General features: G+C 34.9%; 3 protein-coding genes across 4 annotated transcripts; 2 read left to right on the top strand and 1 right to left on the bottom strand.

Moving 5' to 3' along the window:
- Nucleotides 1–3,738: 3,738 nt before the first annotated feature.
- LOC17883765 (MLP-like protein 31) lies at nt 3,739–4,577 on the bottom strand. The gene is made up of 2 exons (XM_006289169.2): nt 4,219–4,577; nt 3,739–4,142 (listed from the first exon to the last, which is right to left on the bottom strand). Exons 1-2 carry the CDS (start codon nt 4,445–4,447, stop codon nt 3,862–3,864), a joined length of 510 nt encoding a protein of 169 aa, XP_006289231.1. The 5' UTR covers nt 4,448–4,577; the 3' UTR covers nt 3,739–3,861.
- Nucleotides 4,578–5,174: 597 nt separating this feature from the next.
- On the top strand, nt 5,175–6,523 carry LOC17881223. 2 transcript variants are annotated; one of them, XM_023781466.1, is made up of 2 exons: nt 5,175–5,831; nt 5,926–6,523. In XM_023781466.1, exon 2 carries the CDS (start codon nt 5,997–5,999, stop codon nt 6,492–6,494), a length of 498 nt encoding a protein of 165 aa, XP_023637234.1. In that variant the 5' UTR covers nt 5,175–5,831; nt 5,926–5,996; the 3' UTR covers nt 6,495–6,523. The 2 variants fall into 2 exon arrangements, with proteins under 2 accessions (XP_023637234.1, XP_023637233.1); XM_023781465.1 differs by having other exon boundaries at nt 5,177–5,831; nt 5,921–6,523.
- Nucleotides 6,524–8,450: 1,927 nt separating this feature from the next.
- Nucleotides 8,451–12,817, top strand: LOC17881969 (membrane-associated protein VIPP1, chloroplastic). Its single transcript, XM_006288115.2, has 11 exons — nt 8,451–8,704; nt 9,073–9,185; nt 9,317–9,427; nt 9,550–9,614; nt 9,701–9,782; nt 10,522–10,596; nt 10,993–11,063; nt 11,165–11,247; nt 11,768–11,832; nt 12,090–12,164; nt 12,497–12,817. The coding sequence occupies exons 1-11, from the start codon at nt 8,569–8,571 to the stop codon at nt 12,611–12,613; spliced, it is 993 nt and encodes a 330-aa protein (XP_006288177.1). The 5' UTR covers nt 8,451–8,568; the 3' UTR covers nt 12,614–12,817.
- Nucleotides 12,818–17,891: the final 5,074 nt, after the last annotated feature.

Raw genomic sequence — 17,891 nt, 5'->3', positions numbered from 1 at the left:
ATAAATTTTACATTATTCTACCATGCATACATTTACTTTCATTCTAAAAAACTCATTACATAATTTAAGAACTTATAATATGATTAATTTTAAATGTCTTGTATTAAATTTTTGAATCATATTATTATTACTAATACGATTTTCTTAGTATTTAATTTTTTATTACTATGAAAACCAAATCTATGTTAAAATTATGTAAAACTCTTTCTTTGTCTCGAAGGATGTGATTTTCAGTATTTTTGAGAAATACCCTTTTTAGTGTACCCATTTTTTAAAAGTACCCCTCTTTTCTATCCATTTTCAAAAATACCCCTTTTCAAATATGAAAAATTATAAAATTTTATATGGTTAATAAGGTACATCAAGATCATTTTTACTATTGCGTGACAAAATCCAAATATTTATAAGGTTTTAAAAGGTTCTAAACAGCATTTATAAGGTTTTAGAAGGTTTTTATAAGGTTTGTAAAAGATTACAAAGTTTTTATAAGGTTTTTAAATGATTTTTAAAAGGTTTTAAAATGTATTTATGAAATATATATTTATAAATTTACACGCATATAAAGATAATTTGTGTCTATAAATATAAGCTTACACATATTTTTTTGATGAATTTCAAAATTTATAGTGACTTTTTGATAAAATTAGAAAGAGGGGTATTTTTAAAAAGTGTTATTGGAAAATGGGTATTTTTGAAATTCCCCCTAAAAAGAGTTCCCATATGCATTTGTTCGTGATTTGTCGGGTAAAAGGCAAATTTCAAGCCGAACAATTTCAAAAGTGTATTTTTATACATCAACTTTGATCATGTGTGAATTTCAACCTAAACTAAAATTTTTTTTTTGAATAAACAACATGAACTATCAAATTTGTGCCAAATATTAAAAAGGTAAAATGAAAAATCTCTTTTGCATTATTTAAGTTATACACCAAATATTGAAATTAATTGAAATTTTTCTTTTTGCATGTTCATATTAGTTTAAATTAGATACAAAATTTTAAATTAAAAACATAAAATAAGTTTTGACACATGGCAGGTGGCTCAGCAAAAAGTTTACAAGTGGCATATGACTCAACAAAATTTGCATACATGGCAGCTAACTGATCGTAGTTGACCAAAATAATCTCGGTCAATGTTGATTTTAGCACAAATTTGATAGTTCATATTGTTTACTCGAAAAAAATATTTCGTCCATGTTGAAATTTCCACGTTACTAAAGTTACGATTTGACACGTTATCATCGTAGTTAACCAAAATAAAACAATATTTAGTTCATGTTGAAATTAACGCGCTATCAAAGTTAAGGTATAAAAGTACACTTTAAAAATTGTTGCTTTACCCCTCGATTTGTCTCTGTCAACTCTGTTTCACTAGAAGATTTCAAAATAATCCAACAAATACTGAACCTCTTGCGACTGGGCCTTTACCAAGACCAATTAAAAGAGTAACGACGATGCAACACAACTATTCCGCCGCCGGAACGTCAAACACGGCGACTCTCACCTTTAGGAATTATTGGCCGACGATATTACCTACAGCAGCTCCGGCGGTGGTACTCCCAAAACCAGAGGAATAATTGTGACGTAGTCAAAGGCAAAAAAAACTCAGTCCGTGAAGCTGAAGAATTATGTGGTGAATACGAGTTCGAATTTACCTCCATGATTTAAATATTTTGATCCTAATGAAGTTTGTCGTCTACACGAATCTATATATGGATCGAAGCAAAGTACAAGGTGCTGGTTTGCAAAATTGACAACAATGTTTAAGGAATACAGTTTTGAACAAAACTTAATCTGATTATTCGTTGTTCACGATCGACATTGACAACGCGCAAATTCAAGGTTTGATATATGTAGATGACTTGGTTATTAGTGGTAGCACGGGGAAAGTAATGGAAGACTTCAAAGCCTATCTTTCTACATGTTTTCACATGAAAGTTTTAGGTTTGTTGAAGTATTTTTGGGAATTGAGGTTGAACGAAGTTCTAAGGGTAGGTATCTTTGTCAACGCAAGTATGCGCTTGATATGATCTCAGATACGGGCCTTCTTGGTGCCAAACCAGTGGCTTTCCCTCTCGAATCGAATCACAAACTGAAATTGTCGGAATCTGCGTACTTATAGAATCCAAAGAAATATAGACGTTTGATAGGCAATTGATTTATTTGGCTGTGACACGACCGAATTTAGCATATTGTGTTCATTTTCTTCCACAGTTAATGCAAAAACTAAGAGAGGATAATTGGGATGCAGCTTTACGGGTTGTTTAATATCTTAAGAATAATCCTGGACAAGGTATTATGCTCCGAGCTGGTACACCATTTCATTTTACTGCTTGGTGTGATAGTGATTATGCAAGTTGTCCGTTAACGCGGTGTTCAGTCATAGGGTACTTCATACAACTCGGAGGATCTCCCATCTCCTGGAAAACAAAGAAGTAGAAAAAAGTGAGTCGTTCCTCAGCTAAAGCAGAGTACAGAGCATGGCGTTTTTGACACAAGAACTCATTTCGCTTAAATGCATATTGGCTGCACTAGGCGTTACACATGAAGCGTCAATGCTTGTTTATTGCGATAGTCAGAGTGCGATTCATATAGGCAAGAATCATGTTTTTCACGGACGCACCAAACACGTAGAAGTGGATTGTCACTTTGTTAGGAATGAAGTGGTCAAGAAGAATATTCAGCTATTTCATGTCATGAGTGAGTCGCAGCTGGCTGATATCTTTACAAAGCCGTTGGGTACTCAAGATTATACATAATTTTTTTTCAAGTTGGGCATACACGACCTGCACGCACCAACTTGAGGGAGGGTATTAGCGAAATTAGTCCCTCAACTTACGCATCAAGTTATGGCTTCAACAAAATATGAAGAGTAAATATTTTAGGAGATACAATTGTGATTATATAGTTTATGTTTATGTAATTAATCTTCAAAGATCTTCTTGATAGTCTATAAAAGACTTGTAAATTGTAATCGTCTTTGTGATACACATAATTCCCATTGTTTACAACTTTTTAGGTTTGCTGGCAATTATTTGATGAGAAGATTTGTATATTTTTATTTTTGTTTTATTTTACAAATTTTAACTAGAAATGATTAAAAATCACTTAAAATATGTTTTCACTAAATTTAATTGATTTTTATGTCTATTGATATATTTTTGTTTCAAAAATTGTTTTTTTTCTAAAGATTTGACTTTGTTGATTTATAATTATGTGAATAAGCGAACAAATTAAAACAAAATGTGAGAAATTTAATAAAAAAAAAAAAAACAGAAATTAAAACAAAAACCCAATTGGGTAAAACCGGTATAAAACCTGTTATAAATGGGACATGCCCGTTTTAAGCCCCATTTATTTTACTGTATAAAACTAGGTACCTGAATCCAAAATTATAACTGGGTTTCGGATACCCAATGGGGGTTTTTACCTATCATTAACATCCCTACTTGTTGCTATTATTGAGATTTCTACAACTACATAGAGAAATGTTTGAATCGGTTGATTGAGTGCAAGGATCAATAACGCAAGAATTATATTGAATTGTGTGAATACCCATTTTTTAAGATTCAAAGTACTATTCCTAGTAGAGTTGGACTAGTCTAATTGATGAAAGTACAATTAAATCTCCCTTAAGTTTTTAATAAGTAATACTTCTAGTAGAGTTCGACTAAAACCCAATAAAATACTTTTTTTTTCTTTTGTTTTTTAGGATTTTATCAATGAATTAATTTTGAAGTTACAAAATAAAAACTTAACATCAACAATGAACATATATATCATCATGCAATAAATTCATAAACTTATCTCATAGTTATCTAACAAAAGCACGATGAAATAGATCATATTGCCAAGATTCTATCTATTCTTCGGATAAGAGGTGTTCATCGATCTCTTTGGTCATCTCAGCCAAGAAAGGTAAATAATTCTCCGGGTGAGGCACATTCTCATCGTTCCTCTCGTACTCAAGGTGCCATTTCACCACACTTCCAACTCCTCCTTCCTTCGCCGTCGTCGCCTGAATAGTAATCAAGAAACTCTTATACAAAGCCAAAACATCTCCTTCGATGACCCTAAACTTAATCAGGTTCTTCTCTGGTTCCACTAATTCGATTCTCTCTTTCGCAACCTTCGCTTTCCCCGCTACACACAAAACATTCACCAATCAAATCTTCATTACAATATTTACATCATTACAAGAACTACAAAAGTTGATTACCATAAACGTAGTTCCAATTGACAATACTGCCAACGGTTCCCCAGTCTCCTTCGAGCAGATCACATGCTTGTACTTTGGTAGAAGTGGCTTTAGCTACATGGTTTGGTCTTCCTGCATACACTTGGTAAAATTTCACCGCAGGAGATTTGATTTCAACTTCTACCTCTACGTCTCCTAATAGAGAAGTCTTTGGCATCTCCTTTGTAGTCGCCTCCTCGGTCTCGGCCATATTTGTTCACTGGCTGCTTTGTTCTCTTTCACTAGTACTAGAGTCTCCACAACAGTGTTTTGATAAACTCGAATATGTATTCTCGTTAAGAGTTAGTGGTCTTCTTATATAGAAGAAGTATATCTTTTATTTCTCATTTAAATTAATTTTACTATATAAAAATATGTTATACTATGTATATATATACAGTCATATATTTTACTATTTATAGTTGATTCTAAATGAAGTTTTTAAAAAAAAAACTATATACCAAAATCTAATAAAATATTAAAACATTAAATATTAGTATATTGCGTGTTACACTACAAAGTCTACAATAAGCCTAATCAAACTTTATATAAAGTGAAATTAGTATGTTTAGATTTTGCTATCTGCCTTTCTCTATTCTATCTAATTTCATTACTTTTTTTTTTAATTTGAGTAAGATCTTGTTTTTAATATCATTACTATACTTTTTAGATTTTATTTCATTATTACAATAGGGATTTGTTTGTTCGCAGTGTCCAATTATTGAATTTAAACCTAACTGAAATTAAATTCATTTTTATCAGATGATCCTTAATCAAACCAAACAGAAAAAAAAAAGAAAAAAAAAAGTAAACCCCATATTAATTGTAGACATTATAAGCACACAATATATACGACTTTAAAATTGTATACATAACATTGTTAATTTTTGATATTTGGTTTGATTCTGTATAAACTGAAATTGATTGTTGGTTTTAGCTTTAATTTGAGAATTCCAAATAAATGATTGAAACTAAAAGTGTGTGATTTCCCCTAAGGGAAAACGGGGTAAATCAACCCAGACTCTTCCCAGAAGGGATATTCATACCCCAACTCGACTACTCCGTATTTTACAACCTAAACCAGTGTTAAATTCAAATAATCTGCCTAAACCACATCTAATTTTGTCGATTTCAACCTCTACCCTAACAGTATTAAATCGAGTTTTGACGGTGCTGAGTCAGCTGCAGACGTGGCAACGGCAAGAGGAAACTACGTTATTTTGCTAAGTTCAGTGTGTTGAATTGATATCAAAACGACATCGTTTCTCATTTGGGGGAAAAAATCGATTTAGGGTTCTAAATCGTTTCTCTTTGGTTTCAAGAAACAGAGAATCGATTCGATTGTGTGAGATTATGAGCTGTTGTCGATTAGGGTTCTTCACCTAAATAGAGTTTATCTTCATCGTCTCTTCTCTTCTTCTCTTTCGTTTCTTGTTCTGTGGTTCTGAAGGGATCGTTTTTGGTTGGCTCGATTTTGTTTGAGTTGGATCCTGGTGGATTGAAATTAGTTCGTGTTCTGGGTTCGTTTTCTGGGTTCGGGTTCGTTTTGTGGAATCGAGAAGCGTTATTCTAGGTCGTTGATGAGATATAATGAGGTAATGTTTTTTCAAATTGTGACTCTTGATATCATGATTTTGATTTCGTATTTTTGGTGTTAATTTTGATATCATTTTGGATTTTGCAGTGCAGTAACATTCTTTGTGTACTTTGGTGGGAATTGGACAAGTAATGATGGAGAAGATGTTTATACTAGTGGTGAAATGTCAACCATTGAATGTCAGCCTGAAGTTTTTTTTACAGTTTTGGGGAATCAATTGAGTGAGTCGTTTTATGGGAAGAAGATGTCGTACTCTTACTCTTTTGAAGAAGGTAAGGATCGGAAGGAATTGAATGGTGGGAATTTACTTAAGATGTGTGAAGGGGCTCGATGGGTTAAAGTTGTTAATGTGTGGTTGGTGGATTCAATGGAGGAAGACGAAGAAGATGCTGAGATTGGTGGTGATTTATGTGAAGAAGAACTGAGAGTTGAAAGAGATGTGTCTCCTTTTGCTGATGAAGATGAGGATGAAGATTTTGACTATCACAATACTCCTCCTAATTCTGATGATGAAGGTGATGAGGAGAGTTTTGTGAGATGCAAGCCAGGAAGTGGTGAGTTAAAGATGCATCAAGTGTTTGATAAGAACGATAAGAACCCTAAATCGATTTTTCCCCCAAATGTGAAACGATGTCGTTTTGTTATCTATTTAACACACTAAACTTAATAAAACGAAGTCGTTTCCTCATGCGGTTGCCACGTTTGCAGCTGACTCAGCACCGTCAAACCCAGATTTAACACTGTTAGGGTAGAGGTTGAAATCGACAAAATTAGATGTGGTTTAGGTAGATTATTTGAATTTAAGACTGGTTTAGGTTGTAAAATACAGAGTAGTCGAGTTGGGGTATGAAAATCCCTTATGGAAAGAGTCTGGATTGATTTTCCCCGTTTCCCCTTTCCCCTAAGTCACACCAAATTTTCATATATAACTGTTACACATGTGAGACCGAAAATGTTAACATGGAATCAACACATGGAACCACATCTTCTACACAAGGACTTCTCGGCAACCAATACGCCTCGTAATGGAACCACCTTACGACACTAATATCTGGCTCAGCAGTAGAGCTACATCCCATGCTTTTATTAAGTTATGGACTTCAAACTACAGTTCATACAGTAGTTTGGGCAGTAATCGGGCTTTAAAATTTGTAACCCAAATTACCAATCCAAACCCGTTATTACCCAAACTAAAACCAAACCAACAATCAAAAATTACTTCAATGGATTCTACGTTCCTAAATCCGAATCCGATTGGCTAATACCCATATCCGATTGGATAATATCTGAATCCGAAGGGGTTACCCATATGCTCAGGTCTAATTGGTTGTTATAAATTTCTCGTGGACGGTTTCAAGAGGCTTAATATCTATACTGTATATCTTTGTGCTAAAATAATTTTCTATAATCGTTTTTCCAAAAAAACCAATGTCATAAACATAATTAATCTCAAATCATTAAGATTAATTTCGTAAATATGTATTTTGGATCGGTTCAAAATTAAAATGTACAACCCAAAATCATAATCGGATCCTCATTTATTATTATCTTAATTAAAATTAAAAACAATATTACTATATATTGAAGATATGGTAATATTTCGGTTAGGCCTGGAAATTCGATTAACCAATCGGTTTCTGTTAGTTTGAATATAATAATATAATAACCATTCAGATATTTTAGAAATATCGGTTTGGTTTAGTTTGGATATTAAATAATGTATAGACTAAATAGATTTTGATGGGATATAAACTTCAAAATACATGATCTAATTTTTATTTGGACGTTTGGTCTTTTAGAGTTGAAAAAATAATACTTATTTTAATAAAAACGTGTAATTTAATACCTGAAAAATTAAATATTGTCATTTTTATACTTGCGATCACTTAACAAAAAAATATTTCAATTTTACCCTTATTCATTTCTATTATTTATTAATGCAAAAATGACACAAAATTAATTTTATTTTATTTAATAAAAATATTGGTTAGTAATATTTCATTGTATCATTACAATCGTAGTAAATTTCAGTTGTATCATTAATTCTGATACCGTGGGGTTAATCGTAGTAAATTTACAATTTAGAAATTTAACACCATTCTTAGATGGGTCCTTGTGAAAGATAGAGGACTTTCCTCGAGATGTCACTCTCGGATTGGACTCAAGAGCACTAGTAGGTGTCTTTCACCCCTTCATGCCGAATTAAATTTTCTTCTTTGGGCTATGGAGTATATGTTAGAGATTGGTCAGAATACTGCTTGCTTTTCTATCGACTGGTCGGATATCCTTGCTATTTTGGAGGCGCCGTCCGATTGGTCCACGTTTGCAGGTGAGTAAGCTTTGTTTAGAGATATAAAGTTTTCATTCCCGAATTCTAGTATCCGCCGCATCCCGCTAAAGGAGAAAGGACGCTCATATTACCTTACAAAAAAAGCAAGAAGCCGTAGAGAGAAATTCTTCCTCATAAGTACATCGACTTCGTCGTTGCTCTCCATAGAGGAGAGTTTGTTTCCGATAAACTTGTAATTTGGTTTTCGTGACGGAATAAAAAAAAAAAAAAAAAAAAAAAAAAAAAAGTTTAACACCCCTTCACCAAAACGACGTCGGATAAAGGAAACAAAAATCAGAACACATCCGAGACCACAGAACTATACGGGAGACATCCTCCTCCAAGTTCAATCAGCTAAAAGCGAAGACAGAGAGAAGCAGAAGGAGAAGACGAAATCGCCATTGAAATGGCTCTCAAAGCTTCACCAGTCGCCGGATTATTCCCTCCTCTCCGTCCTACTGCTTCATCTTCCCCTTCGACTTCTAATCGTCCTTGTTCTCTCAGGGTTTTACCCCTCAGACCATCCTTCTTCGGTAACTCAAGTGCGTCTCCTTCGTCTTCTCTAATTCGCTTATAGGGTTTTCGCTTTCTCGTTCCTTTGATTACGCTTTGCTCGGAAGAAAAAATTGTGCAGTTGTCTAGGATTTTGCCTGTGAAAAATTGGGTATTGATTGTGCATTTTTGGTGTTTGATTTTGTGTTTCTTGATTTAGTAACAAGAAGAGATGAAATAGAGTTTTCTCGTGCTTATGATTACTCTTAGGGACTCAATTTTGAAAAGCTGCAGGACACGGTCTCGGTATCTAATATACTTCAGTATGCTTTGAGTGTTTCACATGTTTAAGGTTTATGTTGTTGGACTAAATTCTTATTGTTTAAACTCAAAAGGGTTACTGTTTTTTATGTACAAGGTGGATCGCTGAGAGTGAACGAGCTGAGGTTAGCTTGCGCGAATAGACTCAAGTGCAACGGTCATGGTGGTGCTACGATGAATCTTTTTGAACGGTTTTCTAGAGTGGTCAAGGTACTTATAACCTTGCTGATTGTATATCTGACAGTCGAGTCAAGTGTGTTTCTTTTCTGTATATTTTTAATGCATTGGAGTTCATTCATCAGGTGTTTTTTTTTTCTTTCTTTTCGTTGAAATAAGCGAAGTCATATGCAAATGCACTCATAAGCTCCTTTGAAGACCCGGAGAAAATCCTGGAGCAAACTGTCATTGAAATGAATAGTGATTTGACAAAGATGCGTCAAGCCACTGCACAGGTACACTTCTTACTCTTGAACAAACTTTATACATGTCTTCGTGTGATGTTTTTCTTCTTCAGCTTCTGAGAACTCATAATTTTGGAGATTAGCTAACTTGTGTTTTATCAACATTTCTTAAGGTTTTAGCATCACAAAAGCAGTTGCAGAACAAATATAAAGCTGCACAGCAATCTTCTGATGATTGGTATGTTTGTTTTAGAACGGAGCCTTGTTTTTTTACTGAAATTCCTGAGTTAGCTGAATATTCTTACATGTTACATGCTTAAATAGGTACAAAAGGGCACAACTTGCTCTTGCAAAAGGAGATGAGGATCTCGCACGTGAAGCCCTTAAACGTCGAAAGTCTTTTGCTGTAGGTTATATCAATCCATTCTTTTGTTTTCCAGTTTTCACTTTCTTAAGTGTGCTAGGACCTAACAAATGAAAGAGATTCCTAGGACCTAACAGTTTGATGCTTTTGTGCCCTTTGAGGCTAAACTGCTAATTTTCTGAAAATTTTAGTACTGAGGTGGTGTAAGTAGAAGTAAAAATTTAGACATCTATGTATACAGTAATTCTATGTTCCTTAAATAATTTCAAATAGTCTCAAATACTGACCATGTGTAAATCATATTAGATGCAACAGAACTTGGCAGTGTTCATAATTAGTAGTATTCTGTTACACGATGTTTCTTGTTGAGTTTGTTAAGGTGGTTTTAGTGTCGGAACAAATATGAATTTGGACAATAATAACACTTGTCTCAGTGTCTGATCAAACAAGAATTTGGAAATATATAGCACTGCGGAAATGATCCAAAACGATCCTTCTGTGTTTTCTATTTATCAGAATGTTGGCTATCATCTTTTATGTGCGTTTGTTTGAGCAATGGACTGTATGGCTTTTATATTTTTTTCAGTGTTTCTGATTGTAGCCGTGAAGGCAACACAGAACATTATCTCTATCTTTTGACTGCTGATACATTTTCAACAACTATTGACAACTCTTGAAACATGCATTCTCTAATTTATGAAAGTTGCATTACAAAAAGATCTATAGTATTAGAAAATTTGATTTTGAAGTTATTTATCTGTTTACTTTTTGTTCTTAACAGGACAACGCTAGTGCTCTGAAAACTCAACTAGATCAACAAAAAGGTGTTGTCGACAATCTTGTTTCGAATACAAGGGTTAGTTAGCACCATTTCTTTCGATATATTTATACTAACTGTAAACTGTAAATTGTATGATTCTTTAGAGATATAACTAAATGAATTTATCGTCAATGCATTTCTCAACAAAACGAAGAATCATGTATACATGATTTTCTTCAGACCACCATTACATTAGAATGGCTCAAATGATAAGAACAATAGTTGATTTATGTTTTCTCCGTCTAAAAGTCCATATGATAAGTCTCTCTCTTCACTTTTTTAGAGTGACTAGGGAACTAATGTATCTGTGTGGGCATTATGTAGAAGATGATTCAGATTCTTATATTTACCTTTAGAATGCTAAAATTGCTTAGGCGAAGTTTAGTTCTTAGAATACTGATTTCTGTATTGTTGTCCCTTTTCGTATTGTAGCTCTTGGAGAGCAAGATACAAGAGGCAAAAGCGAAGAAAGATACGCTCCTTGCACGCGCTCGAACTGCCAAGTATGTATTGCTTCCTTATCATCCTTCATGAGAAGCTTGACAATAGACAATGCATCTTTTATATATTTTCCTAACTCTTTTGGTTTATATAATCCTGCTAGGACTGCAACAAAAGTGCAAGAGATGATAGGGACAGTAAATACAAGCGGTGCTCTTTCAGCTTTCGAAAAAATGGAGGAGAAAGGTACGATCTTGGAACCCTCTAAATTGAGCAAAACCTAAAGAACTGGTCTATGCATCACTGACAGCAATTAGCCCATTATTCTTTTCTGATTTTGAAATTTTGCCTATAGTTAGGAGGAGAATAATAATGTACCCATTCAGTTTTTGAAAGTCTATAGAAAGTTCAGTTCTTCCAAAGACGTGTTACTTTTTCTCTGTGAGATAGATTAGATTACTTGATGATACCTAGGCGATGTTTAGTGCTTCAGATTCTTAGAAATGTGGGTCTGGAATTAAACTTTTAGTTACCTCATGCAAAACAGTGGAGCGCTAATATAATGTGGGCACTGCAACGTCAAAGAAAAGGATAAACTTAGTCGAATCATATCTTGATTATGTGACATCGGATAAGTTTTGTCTTTGCTATTTCTAGCAATTTGGTTAAGTTCTGCAGTTGGAATTTTTCATTGTAAAATACTCCACATCTTCTTTTTGATGTATGCCTATTCTGGTAGAGCCTAAAATTGGAAAGTGCTTGACAGTGATGGCTATGGAGTCTGAAGCAGATGCACTTACTCAGATTGGAACTGATGAACTCGAGGGGAAGGTTGGTTGTCTATCTCTTCTCTTAGTATTTCTTTAAGGAGGAGAATCTTTCTCTTTTACTGGTTTCAGAGGTAAAATCTTGAATTGACTAAATTAAGTTTACTGCTTCATCTAATAGTTTTTAGGACAGGATAGCCCAATCTCATTTACTTTTTGTTTGATTTGATTTATTTGAGCTGAAAGCTTTTTGTGGTAGCAGACAAACTTCTATATATACAACCATCTTGACATTAACACATTCTTCTTTGTGACTTGCAGTTTCAAATGCTTGAGACTTCATCTGTGGATGATGATCTCGCAGACTTGAAGAAAGAGTTGTCCGGAAGCTCAAAGGTTAGTAATACGTTGGTATCTTATTTGTTCCTTGAAGCTATCCGAATCCAAATTACTGTATGGAAAGACAGATGGATTCGGGAAGTTTGGATGGTTCCAGTGAACTGCTATGATACTGAAAAATGAAAAGAGGGATTTGGTTTCTCGTCAAGTAAACTGAAAACATAAAAACAACAACTCTGACTCCTCTAATTACTTCCATGTTTACCCTACTCTTTTGTTTCATATTTGACTATATCCTACCTTTGTTTCTAACGTCCTACTTCACCCTAAGTTAGAGTTTGTAATACATACATCTCATAGTTCTCCTCTGTTTATATGATATGATGCAGAAAGGAGAGCTTCCTCCAGGCAGAAGCACTGTCTCAGCTAGCACAAGATACCCTTTCAAGGACTCAGAAATCGAGAATGAGTTAAACGAACTACGCAGGAAAGCTAACGATTTTTAGGCATCGGCTGTTCCCGGGTTGTTACTGGGTGACATTTTGTCTGTAAACTATCTTGTGTCTTGTAAAAGACACCAAAAGCATGTGTCGGTAAATATCCAGCTATCTAATCCCCATTTATAGTTTGGTTAAGTTGGTATTTTCATCAAAACCCCATGGGTTTAGTAAGCTATTTGTTTCTTCTACACCACAGAAGAGCATTTGATCCTCCCCTTTTTCTAAACGTATTTATTTCTCTATTGCTAAAAGAGCAAACAAAATGGTAACTAAGGAAACCTACACACAATTATGCCTTGGGACTTTTATCTAAGATGACAATTCACAGTGAAATAACACTCATGTCTGGTAAATACTATAAAGGCAGGGAGAAGCAAATTAAGATGGGAGAAACCATCCTTGGGCTTTAAGTCGGAGAGACTTGGGAAGTGTTTTAGCTTCTTTGTGTTAACATTAAACACACAGATGCAGGGGCAGATGTCCTGGCATAAAGGTCTCAGTTTACAGTTACGAAGACGGTCATGACGGGTGAAGTAGATGGAGTTTGGTTCAATACCTAAATCCGAAAAGAGGGCCTCATCCCCTAGGACTCTACCTCAATAGACAGGTTCGGTTTGTATATAAAGCTCATCCGGATCTGGATTAGGATCAGTCCTGTATATAGGGAACATCCTAGGTATCTCAGAGGTTGTCGTATAAACAATGCTATCGACCAACAAAAACTCACCTGAAGTTGAAACAGCAATGTTATGACTAAAGATTGCTTCATCAGCATATGCGTTGGTTTCATCATCATCATCACTCGGAGGATAAGGTGGATAAAAAGGTAGCAATGTATCCGACACAACAACATCATCCATGAAACCTTCTTGTCTAGACAAATCAAGGACTCGAATGTATCGACGAATTGTGTAGACGTAAAAAATGTCACCCTTTATAAAGGGTCATATCAGAGATGCCTTGTAACCCTCTGGGAACATGAGCTCATGTTGGAATGGTACGGTAATGATTTTCCCCCTTCTTGCAAAAGCCTATAAATCGGGAACTTGAATCGAAAAATATACAACAGTGAAGTTTTTTTCTTTCTCGTCCACTTAATTATTTCCCTTTTTTATCCTAACAACAAATTGACATTTTAACCAAAATTAAAAATAGGGTGAAAGAAATTACTATGTGTTTGTATGATGGGTAACTAATTATGAAAAACTCCATGAAAGAAGTACACCAAGACAAGCAGTGGATTCCTCTATCCATAGAAGAAAAGATGGAGCTGTAGAAATTGCAATCAAAGCACAAGAAGAAAAGTCAAGACCGGCGGCTTTTTGCACAGAGATAAACATGATCACTCCTGCCTGCGAAAAACAATTCATGGAAATAGCTTCACGTCTGTCTGGCGTTTCAATCTCATCTTTTGATTCACTTGGAAACCCTATCTAAGCATTCATGGATGACTCTCGCCACAAATTCTTTGATATTTGTGACTGTCAAAAATGTCTAGAAAACGATTCTGAAGAAGAAGAAGTTCCAAGGAGAAGAAGAGGAAAGAAGTCTTCACAACAAATCCTCAAAGAACGATACAAGTCAGGAGATCCTCAAGTCGGACTTCTTGGAGAGCCAAGTAGTGGAAAATTTGATTACTATGTTTTGTATTCGAATAGCTCAACTCCAGCAACCTCGAATAGGGAAGAATTACCACTGAGCTACATGTTTGGCCCTCCATCCCAATCACCATTTCCATCAAAAGAGTTTGAAGAAAACAGTATCAAACACTCGTGGAAGATAAAGAATCCAAACATAAAAAACTCTTACGAAACAGTAAAGAAAGTCAATGCAGCCGAAGCAAATTTGAATTGGCAATCAGAAAATGCTGCAATCCAAAACAATCTCTTGAGCCAGATCGACAAAAAGGTAACCATTTTGGAGCTCTCTATGAAGGAGATAACAAAAAAGATGTCCTCCCTCCATCAAGAACTCCTCCAGTTGGCTACTACTGTCTCCATAAACTCTCCCCTTATGGCCCAAAAAGAATATGAGTTAAAAACCCTTAAAGCCCAACTAAACACCTTACAAAATTAACCACAAACACAAGCCCAAATGTCTTATGATCTTTTTACACCGTATCCTATATATACACCATGTTACGCAGTCCAGTCACAACCCTTTTCTTTTTCTCAAGACCCAAGTGTATTTGGATCATCATCTTTTTTACCAACCCATTTCAGTAAACAAATGGTAAACCAAGAATTTTGTATTATGGGTTTTGATATGGGGACTGAAGTTGCGATATGGGGCCTGAGGTTTCGAACTTTAAAAATGGGTGGAAACTGGAATTTAACTTTCATTTTAGGTGGACTGAGATTGAGATTGAAAATGTGTGTGGTTGTGATGCTATATAAAAGTTGATAGGGGGACATATCGTTTTCCCTATATAAATTGATACGTAACTCAAAGTTAAACATAAACTTATACATAATTAAAAAAAAACACCATCCAAATGCAAAGCTTAGACAGTTACAAATGCAAAGTTCATATGATTTTATTTTCGTAAGTTTATTTCAGTTGTTATAAATCAAAGTGGATTGTCATAACAAGCCCAGCAAGGCCCGGCCCATGTCAAGCCCGGTCCGGCCCAATGTTAAGGAGGTTTAACCTTTTGCTAGTTGTATTAGGGTTTACTCTTGACCTCTTATATGAACTTATATATATATATGGCTCTAATCTAATGAATAAAGCATCCCAATTCTCTTTCTATTCTCTCTAGTCTATAATACGTTATCAGCACGATTCTCTAAACTCTAAAAGCTAAAGCTAAAATCTCCCCTAAACCTTAAACCTAAAAGATCTCGGCGGTACTGTTCATCGCAATACTGTTCATCGTCAACACTGTTCATCACCGATACTGTTCATCGTCGGTACTGTTCATCGCGGTTCGTTGCAGAAGCTTGAGTTACCGAGGTCTTTAGCTCCCGGTCCAAATCCATTCAGAATTCAATAGGTGTTCAAGAGGTAAACACCATGAACCCTAAAACCATTGTTTCATGTTTATAATCTTTAAACCATGAAAACATGAACATGAGATTGTTTTTTGGATTACTTTTCACATGAAATTATGAAACCCTAGAACATGTGATTGTTGTTTGAAGTACTTTTCATATGAATTTGTAAAACCCTAGAAATATGAGATTGTTGTTTAAAGTACTTTTTACATGTAAATAGGAAACCTTAAAACATGTGATTGTTGTTTGGACTGCTTTTCATGCGAGATTTTGAAACCGTAAAATATGAGATTGTTCTTTGAACTACTTTTCATGTAACCCTAAAATCGATTATAAACTTGTTTCTCATATGGATTGTTGCTTGCTTATAGTAATATGAATTTATGAAATCCTAATATATGATTAACATGAAAATCGAATATGAATGCATGATCACCTTAATATTTCTCTAAAATAAAATCGATCAATGCATGAGCACCTAGAGCTGCATGAAAAGCAGTCCAAACAACAATCACATGTTTTAGGGTTTCATATTTGCATGTGAAAAGCAGTTCAAAGAACAATCTCATATTTTACGGTTTCATAATATCGCATGAAAAGCAGTCCAAACAACAATCACATGTTTTAGGATTTCATAATTTCATGTGAAAAATACTTCAAACAACAATCACATGTTCTAGAGTTTCATAATTTCATGTGAAAAGTAATCCAAACAACAATCTCATGTTCAAGTTTTCATGGTTTTAAGATTATAAACATGAAACAATGGTTTTAGGGTTCATGTTGTTTACCTCTTGAACACCTATTGAATTCTGAATGGATTTGGACCGGGAGCTAAAGACCTCGGTAACTCAAGCTTCTGCCACGAACCGCGATGAACAGTATTAACAATGAACAATATCGCGATGAGCAGTACTGAGATGAACAATACCGCCAAGATCTTTTAGGTTTAAGGTTTAGGGGCGATTTTAGCTTTAGTTTTTAGGGTTTAGAGAATCGTGCTGATAACGTGTTATCGACTAGAGAGAATAGAGAGGGAACTGGGATGCTTTATTCATTAGCTTTGAGCCATATATATAGAGGTTCATACAAGAGTTAAGAGTAAACCCTAATACAACTAGGAAAAGGTTAAACCTCCTTAACATTGGGTCGGACCGGGCTTGACATGGGCCGGGCCTTACTGGGCTTGTTATGACAATCAACTATGACAATCCATATATCTCACAAACCAATAAGACCCCCTTATTAACGGGTCATAAGCCAGACATATCCCATCTTAAGATATTCGGATGTGCCGTATATATATATTAGTTGCTCCACCACAGAGAACTAAGATGGGTCCTCAGAGGAGGATGGGGATATATGTTGAATATGAATCTCCCATAATAAATAAGTAGCTTGAGCCGACCACGGTTGATTTATTCAAGGCCAAGTACGCGGATTGTCATTTTGACGGATCCAATTACCCACTATGAGTGGGGGGGGGAGATAATAATAATAAGCTGGTAAAGGAAATTATATGGAATCAATCATCCTTATAATGGCAAGATCCTTGGACTATGAAATATGAATTAGACGTCCAAAGATAATGCAAAAGCTATCTAATTGCCAGATTCCTTTGACCCGAATAAGAGTGACTAAATCATATATACCAGCTATAAATGCACCTATAAGAATTGATGTTCAGGAAGGACACAATCAAGTTGCTACAGATTCTAGAGCCCGTATGAAACGAGGCAGACCAATAAGTTCCAAAGATAAAAACCCTCGGAAATAAAGAAAGGTGCTAAGAATGAATCTGAGGTTGAAAAACCGTGGTTACCCAAGACATAACCGAACCTCAGTTACCTAAAAATGAGGCTTGGGACGCCAAGCTTCGACGTACTGATGATGTTCATGATAATAATGAGATTACGATCATTGATGTTATGTCCGAGATAAAATGGAACTGAAAAGATGTTGACGTCGAAGATATATTTGCATACAAGGTAGCACTTGAAATGAAATTGATAAGCGAGGATATATAACCCACGTCCATAATGAGTGCACTTAATGATCATATTGGATTAAATATGTGGAGTTGAATTCATAAAAGAAGAGGAATGTATAAGGCTAGACAAATCCTTTCATGAACTTAGAATAAATGGGCGTATGTAAGATTATAAAAGATCCCATCAGTCCATGTATATTCATAAAGAGGTTTGCAAACAAAGGATTTGTAATCATAAGCAGTGTATATAAACCTCTGGGTAATCAACCAAACAGTTGAATCTAAAAGGAAAGGCCTA

Source organism: Capsella rubella, unplaced genomic scaffold, assembly GCF_000375325.1.
Source record: "Capsella rubella cultivar Monte Gargano unplaced genomic scaffold, Caprub1_0 scaffold_6, whole genome shotgun sequence".
NCBI lineage: Eukaryota > Viridiplantae > Streptophyta > Magnoliopsida > Brassicales > Brassicaceae > Capsella > Capsella rubella.
Note: the sequence above shows the minus strand (reverse complement) of the source record. Positions and strands in the feature narration are given on the sequence as shown.

Bases quoted from the DNA above. Each gene is read 5' to 3' on its own strand.
- LOC17883765 (XM_006289169.2), bottom strand. From the start codon at position 4,447: ATGGCCGAGACCGAGGAGGCGACTACAAAGGAGATGCCAAAGACTTCT. The intron at 4,143-4,218 runs GTAATCAACTTT...TTTTGTGTGTAG, and splicing joins CAATTGGAACTACGTTTATG to CGGGGAAAGCGAAGGTTGCG.
- LOC17881969 (XM_006288115.2), top strand. From the start codon at position 8,569: ATGGCTCTCAAAGCTTCACCAGTCGCCGGATTATTCCCTCCTCTCCGT. The intron at 9,615-9,700 runs GTATGTTTGTTT...ATGCTTAAATAG, and splicing joins CAGCAATCTTCTGATGATTG to GTACAAAAGGGCACAACTTG. The intron at 11,248-11,767 runs GTACGATCTTGG...AGTGCTTGACAG, and splicing joins CGAAAAAATGGAGGAGAAAG to TGATGGCTATGGAGTCTGAA.